We start from the raw sequence: 18,563 nt of genomic DNA on the forward strand, positions 1-18,563 counted from the left end.
TTCCTAGCCTCTATATACTTGAGTTCCCTTGAGGAAAGCTCTGTACTTCATCACGTTCCTGCCTTCCATGGAGTTGTTGCCACTTTCTTTCACATGGCTTTTCCTCTACTTCAAAAGGTAAAGTCAGATTGACAGTATTAAAAATACAGGGCCTCTTTAACGTACCCTTGCCTAATTGAGTCCCTCTGTGGCAAGAAAAGGTTCCTTCATAGATTAATTTTTGAATGCTGGGATACAAAACAAGAAAAAACATCTTTTTACATGCAACACATGCCACAGCATAAAAACAATGTTTAGTTCTCTTTTTTCTCTAAGATCCAACAGAAGAGATGTTTATTTCTCTTAAAATACCATTTCAGAGCAAGGTAAGATAAGAATGCTCAACAATTTTATGATGTGTGGACCAAAATAATCTTCCATTCTTCAGAATTCTTCCAGATCTAATGTGCATCTCACTATTTGTACACACATACCTCATATGCACAAAAGGCTATTTCAGTAACTGCGTTTCCTCATGATTGCATACTAAGCTCTGTTCCAATGTGTTACCATTCCAGTGTATAAAAAGCAGGAAAATTGCAATCCTGTTCCTAATTTCTACAGTTTGAAGCATATATTAGTTGATTTCCATAAGCATATGGAGCAGGTCATATCATCTACAGTGATGATGACATTGGCAGGGAACAGTGATGTTACATCATTAAATTAGCCTTTCTTTTGTAAAGAGGAGTTCATGTGAACATCCCAGTTGGCAACTCATAAAACATCCTCTCTGCTGGAAGGTGGAAATAGAGAGTACCAACTGCATCAAATAGAAATAGTCCTGCCTCCTAAACTTGACTCCTACCTTTGACATCAATCACAAGGCTTAATAACTAACCAATACCAGTGGATCATTCTACTCCCCTGCTTTACAGATTTCCAGTACTGGTAAATTTTAAATGTAAGGAACAGATACTGTCTGCACTCTGATGAACTAAATCCACACCCAACTAGCCTAACAGCAAGATAACAATCAAAATGAACAAGCTGATGTGATGACCTCATCTGCAGAGCATCCTAGAGACAGACAAAAAAAAGAGTACAGTTTGCAAGTCTATAAAACTAAAGCTTACTCAATCTTTTCTTAGCATCAAGTGTAGTTTGCAGAAAGCAGACTGAGTATTTTTGATTGACATTCTGAACCCAAGGAATAATTAGGGGTCAGAAATGCATATTTCCTTATACAGGAAAGGAACAGACGAATAGGATGAATTCCTCCTTATACAGAGGAAACAACACAGAGGAATGATTTCTAACCAAAGTACTTGAAGGCTAGTCAGGAATCCAAATAAAGCAGTAACAACTCAGTACTCCATCTTCAGAAGAAAGCAGTTTAAAATGCACCTTACAAATGTGTGTTCAGAAACTCGGTAGCAGTACATTTTTGTGATTCATTAGCTCGTAACAGTCCTATGACAAGTTAGCATCTCCTTGCTCCTCAGTATCCAAGCCTACTCCACATACAGAAAACAGGTTAAGATTGCTAGCTGTTGAATTTCAGAAAATGTCTAGAAAAGCCCAGCCTCTTCACTACAGTCCCCAGACACTGTAGGAGTAAAGAGATTACAATAGGGTCAGACTTCCTTAACTACCTCTTGGAAAAGCTCCCCAGCTGGGGCATTCCTCTGGTTGATAATTCCCCTCTCTAGCACAGAATCTCTGAAATCAGTGAATCAGCGGCCCTGTCCGTGGTGCTTGGTCACAATACCACACCACCAGGGAGATCGCTCTGCTTGCCCGAGCTCCGGAGCAGCTGGTTACAAAACACCAAGACCAAAATGGCTAAAAACCAAGCTGAAAACAAAATAGACAGCTATTCAACAGAAGACAGCAAAAAGTTGAAACAAAGGACTCGCACTGTTGCCAGCAAAGACATGTTAAGATAACAGGGCTTTCACCTGAGTCTTCAAAGTCTTCAGAACTGAACCCTGTTGAAAAGGTTAAGTAGGCTTTTGTTCAGGTGGAAAGTATACAGCAACTGAATTAAAGCAGGCCTCTTTCCAAGCAATCTTTAATACTTAGTATCATTCCTGGATGCAAAGGCTGCTACATAGAACCTTCAGTAACAAAGTGTCTGATGGCCTAAAAGTCTTGGAGAGGTACCAAGGGAACAAGCCGGTGAATACTTGAAGAGACCAGAAGCCTCCTGCAGCCAACATTTCCCTCACATCCTTTATGGTGGGCTATTTTCATATCATAAGAAAGTGTAATAACATAAATCACATACTGAAGAGTCTGGATGCTGTTCCAAAAATGCCTCTGTAGACTAACTTGTCCACCCAGACTGTTTCCACCATTATGTGGGAGAATTCAGACCGGAGATGAGAAAATATTTGCTCTCCAAGCTTGACAGTTGTGATAAAAATGTGCTGAAGTCAGAGGAGAAAGCTCACTGCACACATCCTTAACTGTAGTTCCTCCAGCTAGGCAAGGGAATAATGCTGCCAGATTATGACAGCTGTTAGCATCCACAGGTTGGGGTATAAATGACTTATTTCTTAGAGGGGAAAAAAAACCTTTAATTCAGAAAACAATTTCATCTTAGGTTCCAAAAAAGACATTCCTGCATACTAGACCATAAATTAAAGCTAATCTTACATTAGTGATAAAACCTAGCCTAACAGCACATGGCATTGTTTTCAAAATTAGACCATTAGAAAGAAAACACATGGAGGCATCATAGGACTTTCATTAGACACTATGAGCTGGGCAAGCATTCATGGAAAAATATAAAATGATTTAGCTGGATTTTCTACCCAGTTAATCAGTCCTGAAGCCAATGGAATCATTGTATAATTAAGCAGATTTCTCTAAAGAGCTCATAACAGTTCACACTGCTTTAATAACCTGCCTATGCATCAGAGAAGCTGAACAAAAGAGAAAGTTTCAGGACTGAAGGAAAAGTTAAGAAACACATTCTGAATATCAAGCAGTTTAAGAAATATATTAAATTGATAGCAATATTTAACATTACAGTGGCAACAAAGTTAGTCACTAGTATTTTACAGCATCAAAGTATTATATCTCATTAGTAAGCAACTTGACCATATTTTCATCTCAGTTTTGAAGTAAAAAAGCATATGAACATGTGGTATGCATAAGAATTACTGCTATCATGCAACATATTACAGTCAAATTAATATACTATAAAAGATAATAGTAACTTGTTTCATTTAAAAGTGCCTTTTTTAACTAAATACATTGTGTATAGAATCCCGTCCTTAACAAGAAAAAAACTAAAGAAATATTGCCTGAGAAACTGCAGAAGACTAATATGTTTAGTGTACATTTTATCATTTCTATAGATCTTTAACAACATATATACCCTCAAAAGTGGAAGTTTACCACTGTACAAGAAACTTAAAGTTATTTAGTTAGGTATAATGATGTACTAAACATTATTACAAAAGGATAATCATTTAGTTATGGGAAGGGTAGACTACAAGCACAAAAATCAAACTGATAATTAAGGACAACAATGACATCTAGTGGATACTCGGAAAACAGACCCATAGCCTAACAAGGAAAAAATCCAGCTGCTGTTACTGTCACACAACATGCAACTCCCAAATTGCTACGATGCAATTAAGAAGATAAAAAACACAGAATTTGCAGCTGATGAAAGTCAAATTAACGTGACAATTCATTTTTTTAAATTAAATATTCTTTTGAAAAGGAGTCAAGACCCTTCCATTTAAGATTTACGATAAAAGTATAGGTCAAGACTTGAGAGAACATCACAAATCATTGAAAGGATATAGACAGACACATAGCACCAACATTAACAGAGCCATACATGTTTACTACACTTTCAATTCCCACTGCATCTGCAACCTTCTACTTACAAGTTGCTCTTGTTGGGACTTCAAACACTGAAAAAACAAACTGAAAACAATAAAAATCCCAAAAGTAAAAACTCAAACCACTATTTAGCACGTTCCTTTCCTTGTCATTCTGATTCTTCTGTTATTGTAATACTTGCCGCATACAGGAGGTAAAGTTAAGCCTTCCCAATATATCAGCCAGTAGCTGCTGAGCTCCAGAGAAATCTGAAACACAGTGCTACCGTAATGCAAAATTAGCAAAAGATACCTGCTTATGAGTAACCTGATTAGTTTGCAAAGGTGGACTTCTACAAAAATCATGGATTACTTTAAATATGCTTTTACTATTTACCAAAAGTTAAAGCAGTTAAAGCAACTCAAATCTGATCTCAATTGTTCTGTCAGAGAAACTTCTGGCTAGAAGTTTCACTATGAAAAAACACTGGTTTTCATTATTACACTTTTGTAAATAAAATCTTTAACAAAACACGACAAATCTATGTCTCATTCAAAGTCTTAAACTTATCAAATGTCATATCTACAGAAATGGAAATTGGATTTTGTATCATATTTTTAAAAAAGAAAATATTACATCCCTTCCAAAATTTCTACATCTCGGTCACTGTCCAGTATTAAAAAAAAGCATTGCAAAAGGTAAGAAACTATACTTAAAAGTAAAACATCATCTATGAACACATCTGATGGTAATTTACATTAGACTTCCATTTTAAATTGCTGTCTTGCTTGCTTTAGATATGATTTTCGAAAAGTTAGTGTTGCAATTCCCCTAGCTCTCACCATCAGCAGAGGCTAGAGTCAGCTATTAGCAAATACGTACCAGATTGTCACTTACATGAAGATTCTCCAACCAGCAGAATACAAAGAAACTTTTGTGTAATTGGTGATCGGGCTTTGCGTCCCAATTTCTTTTTGCAAGGATCTCAAAGTGAGCTTTGAATCAGCTGCTACTAGTTAATAAGAGTACATGCAGCCTCCCAAAAATGAAAACCAAACTCCAAAGATATTTATCCACCATACACCGCTAAATTAAAACCTGTAGTTTTAAATTCTGGTTCCTAGTGAGACTCAATAGCTGAACCACCCATTCAGAGGGGAAAAAAAAAAAAGGAGGGGAGGGAGGCATGAACTCAAGTTAAGTCTAAAAATGCAAGTACTTAAAAGCTAAGTCTCCCTTTTGAAATATGCAATGCATAGGTTTTGCAGGTATTTCAAGTGCGACCAAAGTATAACTAATTCTAAACAGTCCTGTTCTGGAAAACCCCACGCTTTACTCCATTACAGGATCTATGTATCAAGTCTGTTATAACCATGTTGGTAACAGAGTCTGATAAAAACAGAAACCACCCTAAATTTACAAGATAAAAACTGAAAGCAAACATCAAAATTAACCCAGCCATTTTTCCCCTCCAAGGACAATGCCATATTTTACCTCCAAAAACGATTTTAATACATCAGATGTCCTAATGAGAGAGGACTATTTTAAGACAGAAAGCAAAGCGTCATTGACCTACCCGGATTTCCTGGAGATTATGAAAATTATTTCCTACTCTGACAGAGATTTTGCTTGGAGTATAACTTTCATCAGATTTGTAGTCTGCATAAATACATAATGTCTTCACTGTTGTTTTTCTTCTGCAAGAAGCAAAAAAAGCCATGTAAGCGTTGTAAAGAAAAATATTCAAGATGAGTTTGTTTCTTGTTTGTAATAACTAAGGATTTAAGTCATAGAATCAGAGAATGGTTGGGGTTGGAATGGACCTTAAAGATCATCTAGTTCTAATTCCCCTGCCATGAGCAGGGACACCTTCCACTAGACCAGGCTGCTCAAAGCCCCATCCAACCTGGACACGTGAACACTTCCAGGGATGGGGCGTCCACAACTTCTCTGGGCAACCTGTTTTTAAGTTTTAAAACTTAATAGAAGTGTGTCTACTGATTTATAAGTGCTCCATTCTTAAAGCGACTAGGTGTTTTTCCACATTAAGTTACGCACAGAGAGTTGATTTTTACTGTTCTCCTTTGTCTGCCTTCAGAAGTGTCAGTATACGAAGAAATAGAACAAAAGACCAAGATGCCAAATAAGCACTTGTATGTGATGAAGCATATGTTTAGCTTATCAAATATGGGTTCTGTTACTATACCAAAGAGTCCTCCAGTAAGTAAACAGAAAAATGTGATGAACATGAAACCTCATCTTAAGAGTTTAAAGGACCGAAAGCATCCTACACAGAATAGAATAGGAAAATGTTTCTCAATCAATCTGTTGTTAAGTCATACAGGACTACTTTTTTATAAGAACAGACATCTGCCTGTATCAGGAATAGCGTGGCCAGCAGGAGTAGGGAAGTGATTGTGCCCCTGTACTCGGCACTGGTGAGGCCGCACCTTGAATACTGTGTTCAGTTTTGGGCCCCTCACTCCAAGAAGGATGTTGAGGTGCTGGAGCGTGTCCAGAGAAGGGCAACGAAGCTGGTGAGGGGGCTGGAGCACAAGTCTTATGAGGAGCGGCTGAGGGAACTGGGGTTGTTTAGTCTGGAGAAGAGGAGGCTGAGAGGAGACCTTATTGCTCTCTACAACTACCTGAAAGGGGATTGTGGCGACGAGGGTGTTGGTCTCTTCTCCCAAGTAACTAGTGATAGGACAAGAGGAAATGGCCTCAAGTTGCGCCAGGGGAGGTTTAGATTGGATATTAGGAAAAATTTCTTCACTGAGAGGGTGGTCAGGCATTGGAACAGGCTGCCCAGGGAGGTGGTGGTGTCACCATCTCTGGAAGTGTTCAAAAAACGTGTGGATGTGGCGCTTCAGGACATGGTTTAGGGGACATGGTGGTGCTGGATTAATGGTTGGACTTGATGATCTTAAAGGTCCTTTCCAACCTAGTGATTCTGTGATTCTGTGATCTACCCTTCAAATTACACACACAGGCAGAAAAACGGGACAAAAATGTCATCTTAGGTAAATGTGAAACTGTTACAAATAACATACTACTAAACATTCCTTTTTGTTGCTTATTTAGGCATTTAGTAACCATAACATTTGAAAAAAAATCTCATTTTTATAAATGTTATCTAACTGGCTTCTTGCCAGGTGGTTTAACAGGATTAACACAGGAGTCCTTGCACTTCCAAAACTCCTATCTTGGTGAACAGTAATCAATACAAAGTTACACAAAATACCCTAACCCATATAGAGTAATTTTTAATACCTAAATTGGATGTTCACCAAATGAGGCTGTGATCCATCTGACTGCCAGTAAGTTTCTAGATTATCATCTCGTAATTGATCCACTCCAAATCCTAAGAAAAAAAAAAGGTGATAGTCTTGAATATCCTATTTCTGTGATGTAAACATCACAGACATAACTCTTCTACAGCTATTACAAACTAAAGTATGTATCCTAAGTTATAACACATAAAGAAGTATTTCTAGATATCCAAGTTGTGCCTATGCTTTTGTGACACAGAACTGAAACAGGGGAATCTGTCAATCAAAGCTCAGTACTCAAGGGTCTTTACATTATTATCTCCTACTGAAGTCTGTGGCATTTGAAACCATTCAGCATGTCCTAGAATTCCAAACGGTTAAGGAGTAATTCATACTAATCACAAGATCAAAACTTAAATGGTTAGGCTTTTCCACCTATTCCATAACCTAACTGCTGAACTAAAGGAAAATCATTAGCAGAGACCATTCATTTATCATAAAATTTTAGCCAAATATAACATTTTCTTTTCAAGCAGTCTCCTGAATTTTTCAAATTAGTAGCTAGAACAAGCAATAGATGTCAAAAACAATATTCCTGAAAGTTAATGCTGTCACATTTAAAGAAACAACCCAAAATCTTTATTTTTCTGCTCCCTCATTATCTGTCCTTTTACTAATCACATCCTTTTATTGATTGCCCACACTAGGTGCAGTTCAAATTCAGCAGTTGAGGTTTAATCTGCAATAAAAAGAAATATCTTCACTCTGAAGTGACTAAACTATGTAATAGTTTTCCTCCAAGTAAGGTACCACGATATCAGACCAAAGACTGAGCACAATATTGTGACATAAAAGGATCACTGACTCTAGGCTACAGCAAGATACTAGATCAATTCCAACAGATATTTCCAAAATAGCAACTCAATCACCTCAAATGGAAAAGAATACAGATTTTCAGATATTTTCAGCAGGAATAAGCTATCATTAACTTGCACTTCCAAGTTTCATTTTACTTGCAGGATTTTAGGGAGCTACACTATAATGGCCGAGTCCACACAAAGTTTGGACAGAACAGTTCAGCCACCCAGCTGCATGGGTTTAAGTTAAAAATTTAAGATAACCAGGCAAAATGCTGAAGCATACAAACAATTACACAGTGCTGAGTGTGTTTCTGCTCACATTATTTAGTTTGATCGCTGTGCAAGTAAAAAAACCAATTCAGTATAAAAAAATCAATTCAGTATAAAAAAATCAGTATGTCTTGGTTTCGGCTGGGATAGAGTTAATTTTCTTCCTGATAGCTGGTACAGTGCTGTGCTTTGGATTTGGGTTGGAAACAATGTTGATAATATATTGATGTTTTCAGTTGCTGTTAAGCAGTCAAGGACTGTCCAGCTTCTCATGCTGGCCTGCCAGTGAGAAGGCTGGGGGTGCACGGGAAGCTGGGAGGGGACACAGCCAGGACAGCTGACCCCAACTGGCCAAAGGGGTATTCCATACCATACGATGTCATGCCCAGTATATAAACTGGGGGAGTTGGCTGGGGAGGCGCCACAGCTCAGGAACTAACTGGGCATTGGTCAGTGGGTGGTAAGCAAGTCTGCTGTCCATCACTTGTTTTGTATATTCTTCTATTTTTTTTTTCCCCTGTCCTATTAAACTGTCTTTATCTCCATCCATGAGTTCTACCTTCCCCCCTGCCCCAATGTTCTCCCCCATCCTGCTGGGGGGTAGGTGTGAACCAGTAGTGTGGTTGTTTTAGCTACCTGCCGCATTGAACCATGACACAGTAAAAGTCCTGTTTTGTTAATATGAGATATTTCTTTATTACAGGATTTCTGATATAGTTACAGCTTTCATACTGCATCAAGTATAGGTTAGGCCAAAATTATTTGTAGTGGCTACCCATACAGCTTATACTACAGCAGATTTACTGCTATACTCTGTATGTATGTCTTCTTATCAAAACAAAAAACACTATATATTCTAAGAAGAAAAATACACATTCAGCTTTTTACACCATTTGTTGTGATTTTACCTGGCTTACAGGATGAAAGAGACCAAACTGCTTGTGAGCCTATTTCTCTAACAGTACCAGTCCTCTCTAACTGCTTTGGATCAGCACCAGGTGGTGTCTTGTTTGGGGTAGTCATTTCTAGTAAAAGAAAACAAGTGAGTTAGTTGATACATTTTTAGCTTGATGGGAAAATTAAAAGGTTGTGTTTGTTCGTGTAGACACTTTAATTCTTTAGCCTTACACTTACATAATCGTCTACAGAATATGTGGTTTATACATATACAATATACATATATGTGTATATTTTTGCATGTCTATAGAACCTTTTATTTATATCATACATAAAGTAAAAAATAAAATACATATTTAAATAAGATGTTCCACATACATGTAGATTTTGTGTCCTTAAAAATTCAATACACACTTGGAACATTCATAAGACATTTTACTTGTATCATTCCAATTCATTCATACAGAGTTAGGCAGTGTTTCAGGGTTTGGTTTTTTACAGTTTTGTTTGTTTTTAAGAAATTAAAACACACCCTGTTGATTTAAATGCTAGAAATACAACTTCATTTCCCACCCTTCACATACACTTAAGAGTTTTCTTAATGTGCAAGTTCAGAAGCCTACTCAGAAGCCAGAGCAAGCCTGTCCTTCTGGAAATACTTCTCCTTAAAAATAGGAAATTAGAGTTCAAACAAATCCTATAGTCTCTAATTTGGAAGGGATTGGTTATTGCCACATTTATCCATGGTCCATCTCCTTAACTTCACAACTTCACCTAGAATCATTAACCTCTGACTTGCACTGCTCAAGTATTCACATTCAGTCTCAACACCTAGACAACTGCCATATAGGCTACAACGTAATCATGCTGGGTTTCATGTTGTATAGAGCACCTTACTACTTCCTGGAAAGTAGCTTAAAGGACTTTGTAATAAAAAAAAAATCTCAAAGAAACAGAAGTTCCATGCAAGGAACTACATTAAAGCTTAAAATTAAACATAAAGCACTCAAGAGTCAGGGAATTAGAGTTGACTTGTAATCCTTTGCTTACATGCGTGACATTGTATTATGCTCTCCTGATCTTAGAAAAAGTCTACCAGTACCTGGCCGAGATAGCCAAGGAACTACTGAATTAGGCTGGTATCCACAGGATCCAGACCTTCCTTACCCGCTGCAGAAGTGACACAAGGCAGAAAAAAGATTTTCTGTGTAAGAATAACTCTGCAGCTAAAAACTCTTTGTTGGACACAGGAAAGATGAATTCTGTAGCGTATATCGCTGTCCACACCAAACACTTTCTCCTAGCCTTTGGCTAATTTTTTTTTTTTTTTTTTTTTTCCCCCTCCCATTTTGGAAACACAGACTTGAGAGAGAGTTCTGGGGTTTTTTGCTGCTTTCTCATATACAAGACTGCAGTCCTGACTACCATAAAAAATCTGAAGAAATAATGACATGTGTAGTAAAATCTAAGTACTGACCACAGCAAGTGTCACAAAAGACCACAAACAGAAAACCTTGCTCAAGCACAATCCTCTCAGAAAAGTGGGTTGCACGCTACACGTATAATACTACAGGTATCACATATATATTCATATAATTCAGATATAATCCTAATGCCACCCAATTAAAAAAAAACAACTAATGCAACAAGATGTCTTAAAGTCCTTGCCCATGCAGAAAAGTTTTGTTCAAAAACTTAGCAAACTATTAAAAAAAATTAAACAGGCAACCCATTTAGCCATTCCTATAAGACACTAGCACATAAATCCTCCCTAGTCACTGTTTTTAAATATTGTCTTATCTGTTTTAAAACTTTTATCAGGTATTTATAATAGGCTCTTTAAAACATAGCTATTCTCTATTGAGTTGGCTACGCCATAAAACTGTGTATCTGTAGAACAGGTTACAGACTAGAAGATCATTTACTCCCGTTGCTATTTAATATAACTTTGAATGTATTGATAGCAACTTCAATAAAACGTTGTTCTAATCTTGCAAGAATTTAAAACAGTCTTGGAAAAAATTACAAAACACTTAGTTCACAGCTACCTGAAAAACAAACACTTTTCACAGAATTATAGAACAGTTTGAATTGGTGGAAAGGACCTTCAAAAATCATCTAGTCCAACCCCCATCCTACACCAAAATTCAAATTATGTTTATTAAGCATTGGGGAGACTATTTTCCTGAACTCATGAATTTTAAAGCTCAAATCACCTACTAGCCTAAACTTTGCACTATTTTGTTACTGTTGTGACAATGAACCAAGAAAGGTTGGGTTGCATTCATTTTAATTCTCAGATTTATACAGAAACTAATAATGCTCATCTTCCCACCTCTAAAAATATACATAGAAAACTCAACTTCACAAAGTTAAATTATTAATTTGATACAAAACACTTCTTGAATATCAGCAACAGCAAGTCTTCACACTCCTTTTGACCTCAAGAGAAAATTAACAAAAAACTCCAAATCTTAACGTCACATCTTCATTCCTAGAAATAGCTATTTTAAGATTAATGAAAAACCCAACCTTAAGACATAAGGAGTATGCAAACATCCCATCAAAACCCACCAAAATAAGGTAGTTGCAGAAATTACATTGTACACGCATTATCTCAGAAAGTTGATTACACATACTTTTTAGAAAAATTACTGGAATTTTAAGGTATGCATAATCCCTTGAGACAATGATGTTGAGATTTCTTATAAGCTTCGGTGCACACAGGGAAGTTCTAAATAACTTAAGACTCCCAAGATTTCTACTGCACTGGTTCACATAAGTTTGAGGCATACATTTTGGGGATCTGAAATACACAGCAAGAAATGCCATCCAAGTTTCCTACTGTCTTAACTTGAGCCTGTTTCCTTCTATCTAACAGGTAAAGCTACTCAAAATCCAGATTTCAACTTCAAACCACTGCTGACAAATAAGTTAGCCACAAATTGTGCATTAATGATGTGAAAAGATTGAAAATCTTAATTAGTTCAACTCATTAGTTCAAACATTAAAGTCAGTTTTTCATGACATAACTGTTTAACCAGCTTAGTAACAATATATTCTGGATAGTTTTGTTAGAAGCTTGCCAATACTCTAAGCATTTGAAAAGCAAAAAGCCAACAGAAGCACTAAAGGAAAAATAATACAGCAACAGGCCAGCTCACTCAAGTAACACTTTTGGACATTTCACTAGCAGAAGTACCAGTACCCCATTTCAGACTAGACACAAATACTTAACATTAAAAGTAACTTAAGTCACCAAGAAAAACCAAAGCATTTTCTTACCCCAAGAAGATAATGGAATGAGAATTGTTTTTGGGTTTTTTTGTTTGTTTGTTTGTTTTTCCACGCTGTGTAAAAGTAATCTGTCTAGAAGCCCTTCTCCTTGACATGTGCTGAAAAATGGAAAGACACACTGCATCTATAGAAGCATTGTCTGGAAACGTCTCAAATTTTCCAACTCAGCTATTCCAAAAGATCATTAATAGGTTACTGCTTCATTATTAACATTCATGTATTAATGTCTTAATGACATGATCAACACCACGCTTTCATTTTTCCACTTTCCACTATATGGTATGCGCATCCTTTGATCAAAACAAGAAGGCAGCTAAGCTCGTTTTCCCCCTCCTCAAGTTCTTTATCCCTCAGCATCTTCCTTAGAGAAATTTGCTCTTTTCCAGAGAAGATCCCTGTGAAGTAGTAGCCATTAAAGATGTTTTAACAAACATACACTTTATAAACAGTGAAGTGGATTTAAATGGTTCAACAGTCTACCTTTCATCATCAAAACAGACAGGTCATTCTTAGCATACCAGTGGAAGACACTTTCAAAAGGTTCATACCTGAAAGCACACCCTTCACTAAGCACACACATGCTCTTCTGAAACACACTGAAGAGGAGATAGAGAAGGATGTATCATGGTCCTTTCCTAAAGCCCCATAAAAATCCAGGCTCAAGGAAACTTTTGCAGAATCCAAAGCAGTTTTCTCCAACTAAAATTTCTAATTCCACCATGTTAGTACACACAGAATTGTTTAAATGCACACCTGTAACGACCTTTGAGACCAGACCATCCTCAACAGATGTCTGTCCGGTCATTTAGTTCTTCAACAAAAGTTTTCACAATCTTTGTGGACAGCCAGCTTCAGTGTTTTGTCAACCTAAAAGCCAAACATTTTGCTTTAACATCCAACCCAAGTATTACCTTCTAAAAACAAGCATGATCTCTTCTCTTGCTCTACACAGAGCTCACAGACTAGTTAATCACTAGCCTTTGCATAGCAACCCTTTTATAGACTTGAGGACAGTCACCAAATTTGCTCTTAGTTTCTTCTTTTCTAGTGTGCCTATGTCTTTCAAGTTTCCCTCACAAACTGAGTTTTATAAACATAATATTCTTGCAGAGTCTAGAGATCTACATATTATGGTTAAAAACATAGCCACACCATTTTACCTAAGGCCCTTATTCAACAGAGCAGAGTAATCACTTTCCTTATCTTTATATTTAATCCCACCTGTTAACACGCCAAAATAACATTTGTCTAGTTGAAAGGACATCATATTATTGATTAACATTTAATTTACTATCCACTACGGTGCTTAAATGCTTTTTTTGGGATGCTGTTTGCTGTTCAGTAATACCCTTTCCACTAATTCTGCCTTTGATTTTTCCTCCCTGTATTCTCCTCCTCCCTCAGTTCTTATTTCCAATCTACTACCAATCTTCTCAAGATCATTTTGAATTCTGATCCCAAGCTGTACAGTGCTTGCAATCCTTCCAACTTGGCAACATATCTATTTTGCATTCACCATCACAGAAAACAATGGAAATACATTCAAAACAGAACTCCCCAGGAGGACACTTTGTGACATCCCTGTTTAAAAGTGAATTATTTACAAGTCGGCTTCAAAAGCAATTTTTCAACTAGCTGCATAAGATCTCACAAAAATTATTTTTAGACCACATTTCAATAACTTGTTTTTAACGTCAACCCAGACAATGGCAGAAACCCTGTAAAACTCAAGACAAACCACTTATATTCCTTCCTCATTGACTGTATTGTCTACTGTAAAAAAAAATTTGATCCAACTGTTCTTAACAAACCAAACTAGTTCATCTTCTGTTTGCACATTGTTTTTAATGGTCTTCTACTTACTGACAAATTCTCCTCACAAACCACCTCCCCAGAATCTTCCAGGGGATCAGAGCTCAGCTAGCTTTGCTTTTTTTTTAAAATTATTATTCTGATTGCATGCCCATCATATAATTTTATTTAGTTTTAGCAAGTATCTGACTACAATGTTTCCAGCAAAATGAAGCAAAGGCTGCACTGACTACTCCAGCATTTTTGCAACATCCATGATTTATAACACTGTTTTTCCTAACAGAAGGGGATTTTATACCTTAGATTCCCTGACTTTCATACTTGCATTGCTCATTTTACATCACAAGCTCGCTTCTCTGCTCTCATTTTCTTTGGATGGACCCTTCTTTGTGTAAGGCCTTTAAAGATCTCAAGATATACCCAGAAACTAGTCTCTTACTTTGCTTCCTATTTTTTTATTCAGGTGGAAGATTATACATTAACAATGAACATTTCAATTACTAATGTTTAATTAATATTTAATAATGATAGTAAATGTTCAGTAGCAAGCTATTTCAACAACTAGCTCACCTGTACATTTCATCCATCAGATTATTCTCTCTATACAATTTTAAACACCTATTATTTTTACTCTGCCTTCAACACATTGCTTTAAGACTATTAGCAAAAAAGACTTAAGTCTTTCATTGCCACAAACATGTCTCCTTAAAAATAAGGTAGGTAGAGCAACTGCACAAGAAAATTACATTAGCAATTTTTCTATGTGTACCCCTAATCAACCTAAATGCTTTTTATTTTTTTAAGTGTATTTTTGTACAAGCCAAAGTTACCTAGTAAGGATATAAGCTGTTCTTTAAAGGATGCAGGACGTCTTTACAAATGCTTATATTAAGTGAAAGCAGACTTTAAAAAGCACAGTAACCAGAGGATGAAGCCAGTTTGAGAAATGAAGCTGCCTTCACTCAGGCCTCCTTGGTGGGCCTCCCCGCCGCGTCTTCTTTGTAGGACTTTTAATTACGATTTTAAATATAATTCATTAATTTTACAAGACACTATTATTGACTTGCCCCCCAAGCCTACAAAACACTGAAACGTTGGAAATAAATCAGCAAGACCTACTCCCGAAACACATCGGCTGTGCTTACTCACCGGGCCACGCTGCCCCCTCCCAGCCGCGGGGGGCGAGGCGCGCCCTGCGGGAGGGACCTGGAGGAGGTACCCGGTTAAGCAGCCCCCCAGCCCCTCGCCCCGAGCCGGTGGGCACTCCCAACGCCGAGCGAACGCACCGCATCAGCCGGCGGAGCTCCTGCCCGGGCACAGCCACAGCTCCCGCGGCTGCCGTGACACCTGGAGGCGAGACGCCGGAGAAGCCCGTCGCCGGCTTGGGGGCACCTACGACCTACACCGCCCCCTCTCCGCTCCTCCTCCTCCCCTCAGCCCCTCGGTCTGTACGCAGCAGCGTCCCCACCTGATCCTCGACGCCGCTGCAGCGGGTGAGGAGGCGGCGAAGAGGCAGTAGGGCCGCCGGCGCCACGCGGGCCCCCCCGGCGCGTGCCCAAGGCAGGCAGGGGCCCGCCCAGGGGGCTGCCGGGCCGGCTCTCGCCGCGCCGCCACCCCGCCGCGCACGCGTAGAGCCCCGCGCGCCGCGCGAGCTCGGTTTAGAAGAGAACGGGGGGGGGAGGGGCGTGAGGGAAGGCGGAGTCCGCCCGCAGGTGCCCGCGTGCACCCGGTGGGGAGTAGGCGGCGCTCGGCGCGCGCTGGGGACCCGAGGCGGGGCTCGCCACCCCGGGTGTTCCCCTCAGTGCCGAGCCGGTACGGGCCGTAACGGCCCGGTACCCGTCATGGAGCGCCCCGAGACGAGGGCGGGGAGCCGGGTCCGCAGACACACCTCGCGCGTAACGCGCCTCTCTGGCGGCGTCAGCCGGAGATGGCGTCACCAACGGTCACGTCCCCAGCGCGCGGACTGATACCTCACGCGCCGCGCTCTGCCCCGCCCCTCCCCGTGGCGGCAGGCGCCACTCTCTCTCTCTCCGAACTAACGCGTTTTCTCTATGGTGAGCCTCCCTTCCTTCCCCTCTTCTCTATGGTGTGCGCCTAGGCCCCTCCCTGCGGGGGCGGCGGCCATCTTGGCCGGGTGGCGGCGGCGGCGGGAGCACGTTGCGTGCCGGACCGCGGGACAGGGGACGCGGTTCCCCGTTGCGGCCCGGCCGGGGAGCGGGGGCGCCTCGCTCTCTCCCCCATCTCTTGGTAAGCGGCCTTCGACTGGGGCAGGTAGAGAGGTACCGGCGTTCTTACATGGGAGGGGGGCGTAGGGAGGGGGCCCCCTCCCTCTGCTGGGAGCCGCCGCCGGCTTCCCGTGCTGCCGGCCCTGCCCTCGCCGCTGGGCTCGGCCTGGTAGCGGCCTCCGGCGCGGCGCCGGGGCCTGGGGCTCGCCCCCACCCACCACGGGAGTGGGGCCGGCCGGCCGACCGCTCCTCGCCTGGGCCTCAGGGGCAGCACCCGGCCTGGCTGGGCAGGTGGGCCGGCTGCGCGGCAGCGCCGAGCCGCCCTGAAGTCGTTGTCCCTCTGGCTCCAAGGGAGCCGGCCCGGCTCGCTCCATTGAACCGGGGACTCGCTCCCGGCGTGGGGACGGCCGGGCAGCGATCCTTCGATCAGCCCGTGTGGGGTGGGAGGCCGCCCCTTCCCTGGCTGGCACTGCCCGAACATGCAGTTCGTCGTCTCTGGCGAGTTGTACGTCATCTTCCAGTGCTTTGCTTTTTTTGTCCTTTTTTTGTCCTGTGCCGTGTAGCAGCAGCGGGGTGGAGAGGAAACCTTTTCTGCTGCTGCTGGGTTCAGCCGCAGGAATCGCTTTCGTGTGGGAACCCTGAGCGGGCTCCTGGCGTTGCGGTGGTCGGGGTCCCGCGAAGGGAACGCCGGTATTTTTCTGCTGTGAAAGCAGGGACTTCCTTTTCTGGAGGGGAAAAAAGCTATGTTTTGCCTTATTTTGGGGAACGTTAATATCCATGTGCGTGCTTGTGTGGTGAGGAGATCAAGATTTCTTGCAGGTTTGATAAGGTAATAGGGTGAGGTTGTTTTTACAACGTATGTGTAAAAAGAAACGAAAAACGAGGCAGGGCTTTTTTCTAGGACCATGGTAGTGTTTCCTCTCTGGAATGCCCTTAGTTATTTCACCTGCAAGTTTCTGTGACAATTTTCAAGTTCTAATTTATCTGCTGTAGTTTCCTAGACAGCAGTCCAAGTGGTCGTGAAATACTTCTGTAATTTTAATGTGGTAGATTGCTAATTTATGGGTTTATTCTCATGCATTTCACTTCATGTTAAAAGGAAATATTAAAAATTAATAATTAATACTGTTCAACACCAGCTAAACACACCCACTCGGTATGCTGCGTCAGTATGTTTGACTATATGCTTTTCATGTTAACATTCTATTTATTTTCATATTCATGTCATGCCTTATGAGTAATATAATGAGTATAATACAGAAGGGAGATTTGGGACTTGTTTAAACTTCTTTTTGTACATTGTCTCAGTTTCTAAAAGAGATGGCAAAACCTTAAGTATAGACTAACTATTATATTATTAGTAGATTTTGTTTATTCTTGTAGCATTTACTTTTATTTCTGCTTTACTTATTAAATGTAGTGATCTCCCATATGCAGCTTGAAAATCTGTTCTTTGTTTTTCGTTTAAATTTTCTTTCGGTATTCTAGTTCTTAACTTTCTTGTTATGGAGTGTCTGTATGTAATCCGTTAGCAATGAATTGAGAGACAATTCTTGAGGTTAGTTGTTTTCAGAGGAAAGTGCAAATGCTGCTCATCCTCAGTTATTTCTACAGCATTTATCTTCGAGGTCTGATGCAATGTAATTTAATAAAATGTTAACAATGTTAACTTTTTCTGCAAACTAACTAAAGTATGGCTCAATTCTGAACACAGATCTTGCCTTCACATCATTTAATTGAATTGTCTCTGGTTATATTTCAGTCTTCATTTACCTTTTTTAATGTTTCTTCGTTTAAGTTTGAATAATTCAATGCAACTACAAATCCCTCTTCATCATAATTGACTTGACTTAGTAAATTCTCATATAACTCTTAATGCCTGTGAAAGAAATAAATATTCTTAATGTAATGTATGTTACATTTGTTCTACAGATTGTACATTACTGTTGCCTTTTGTGACAGGTAGCAGGGTCTACTCACATGCTTTTTTTTTGCTTTTTTTTAATTTCTTCTGGTGTGTCAGAGAGAGCAGCAGCTGTGTCAGAGAGCCCAAGAATGCTGACTTAAAATGCTTCTGATAAGATGTTTTGTGTCTTATTTTTAGACATGTT

The 18,563-nt window shown here is 40.0% G+C and overlaps 1 protein-coding gene across 2 annotated transcripts in view; it reads right to left on the reverse strand.

Moving 5' to 3' along the window:
- Positions 1–9,244, reverse strand: part of ANAPC10 (anaphase promoting complex subunit 10) — a gene marked incomplete at both ends in the record, with an annotated part of 31,689 nt that extends 22,445 nt beyond the window's left edge. Inside the window, 3 exons of one of the 2 annotated variants that reach the window (XM_081999010.1) lie at positions 5,399–5,519; positions 7,093–7,183; positions 9,130–9,244. In XM_081999010.1, coding sequence (XP_081855136.1) covers positions 5,399–5,519; positions 7,093–7,183; positions 9,130–9,244 — 327 coding nt within the window. The remainder of the gene's footprint in view (positions 1–5,398; positions 5,520–7,092; positions 7,184–9,129) is intronic. The other variant, XM_081999011.1, reaches the window with a different exon arrangement.
- Between the last annotated feature and the right edge of the window lie 9,319 nt (positions 9,245–18,563).

Source organism: Phaethon aethereus (genome assembly GCF_964289735.1).
Source record: "Phaethon aethereus genome assembly, chromosome: 4".
In the NCBI taxonomy this organism is placed as follows: domain Eukaryota; kingdom Metazoa; phylum Chordata; class Aves; order Phaethontiformes; family Phaethontidae; genus Phaethon; species Phaethon aethereus.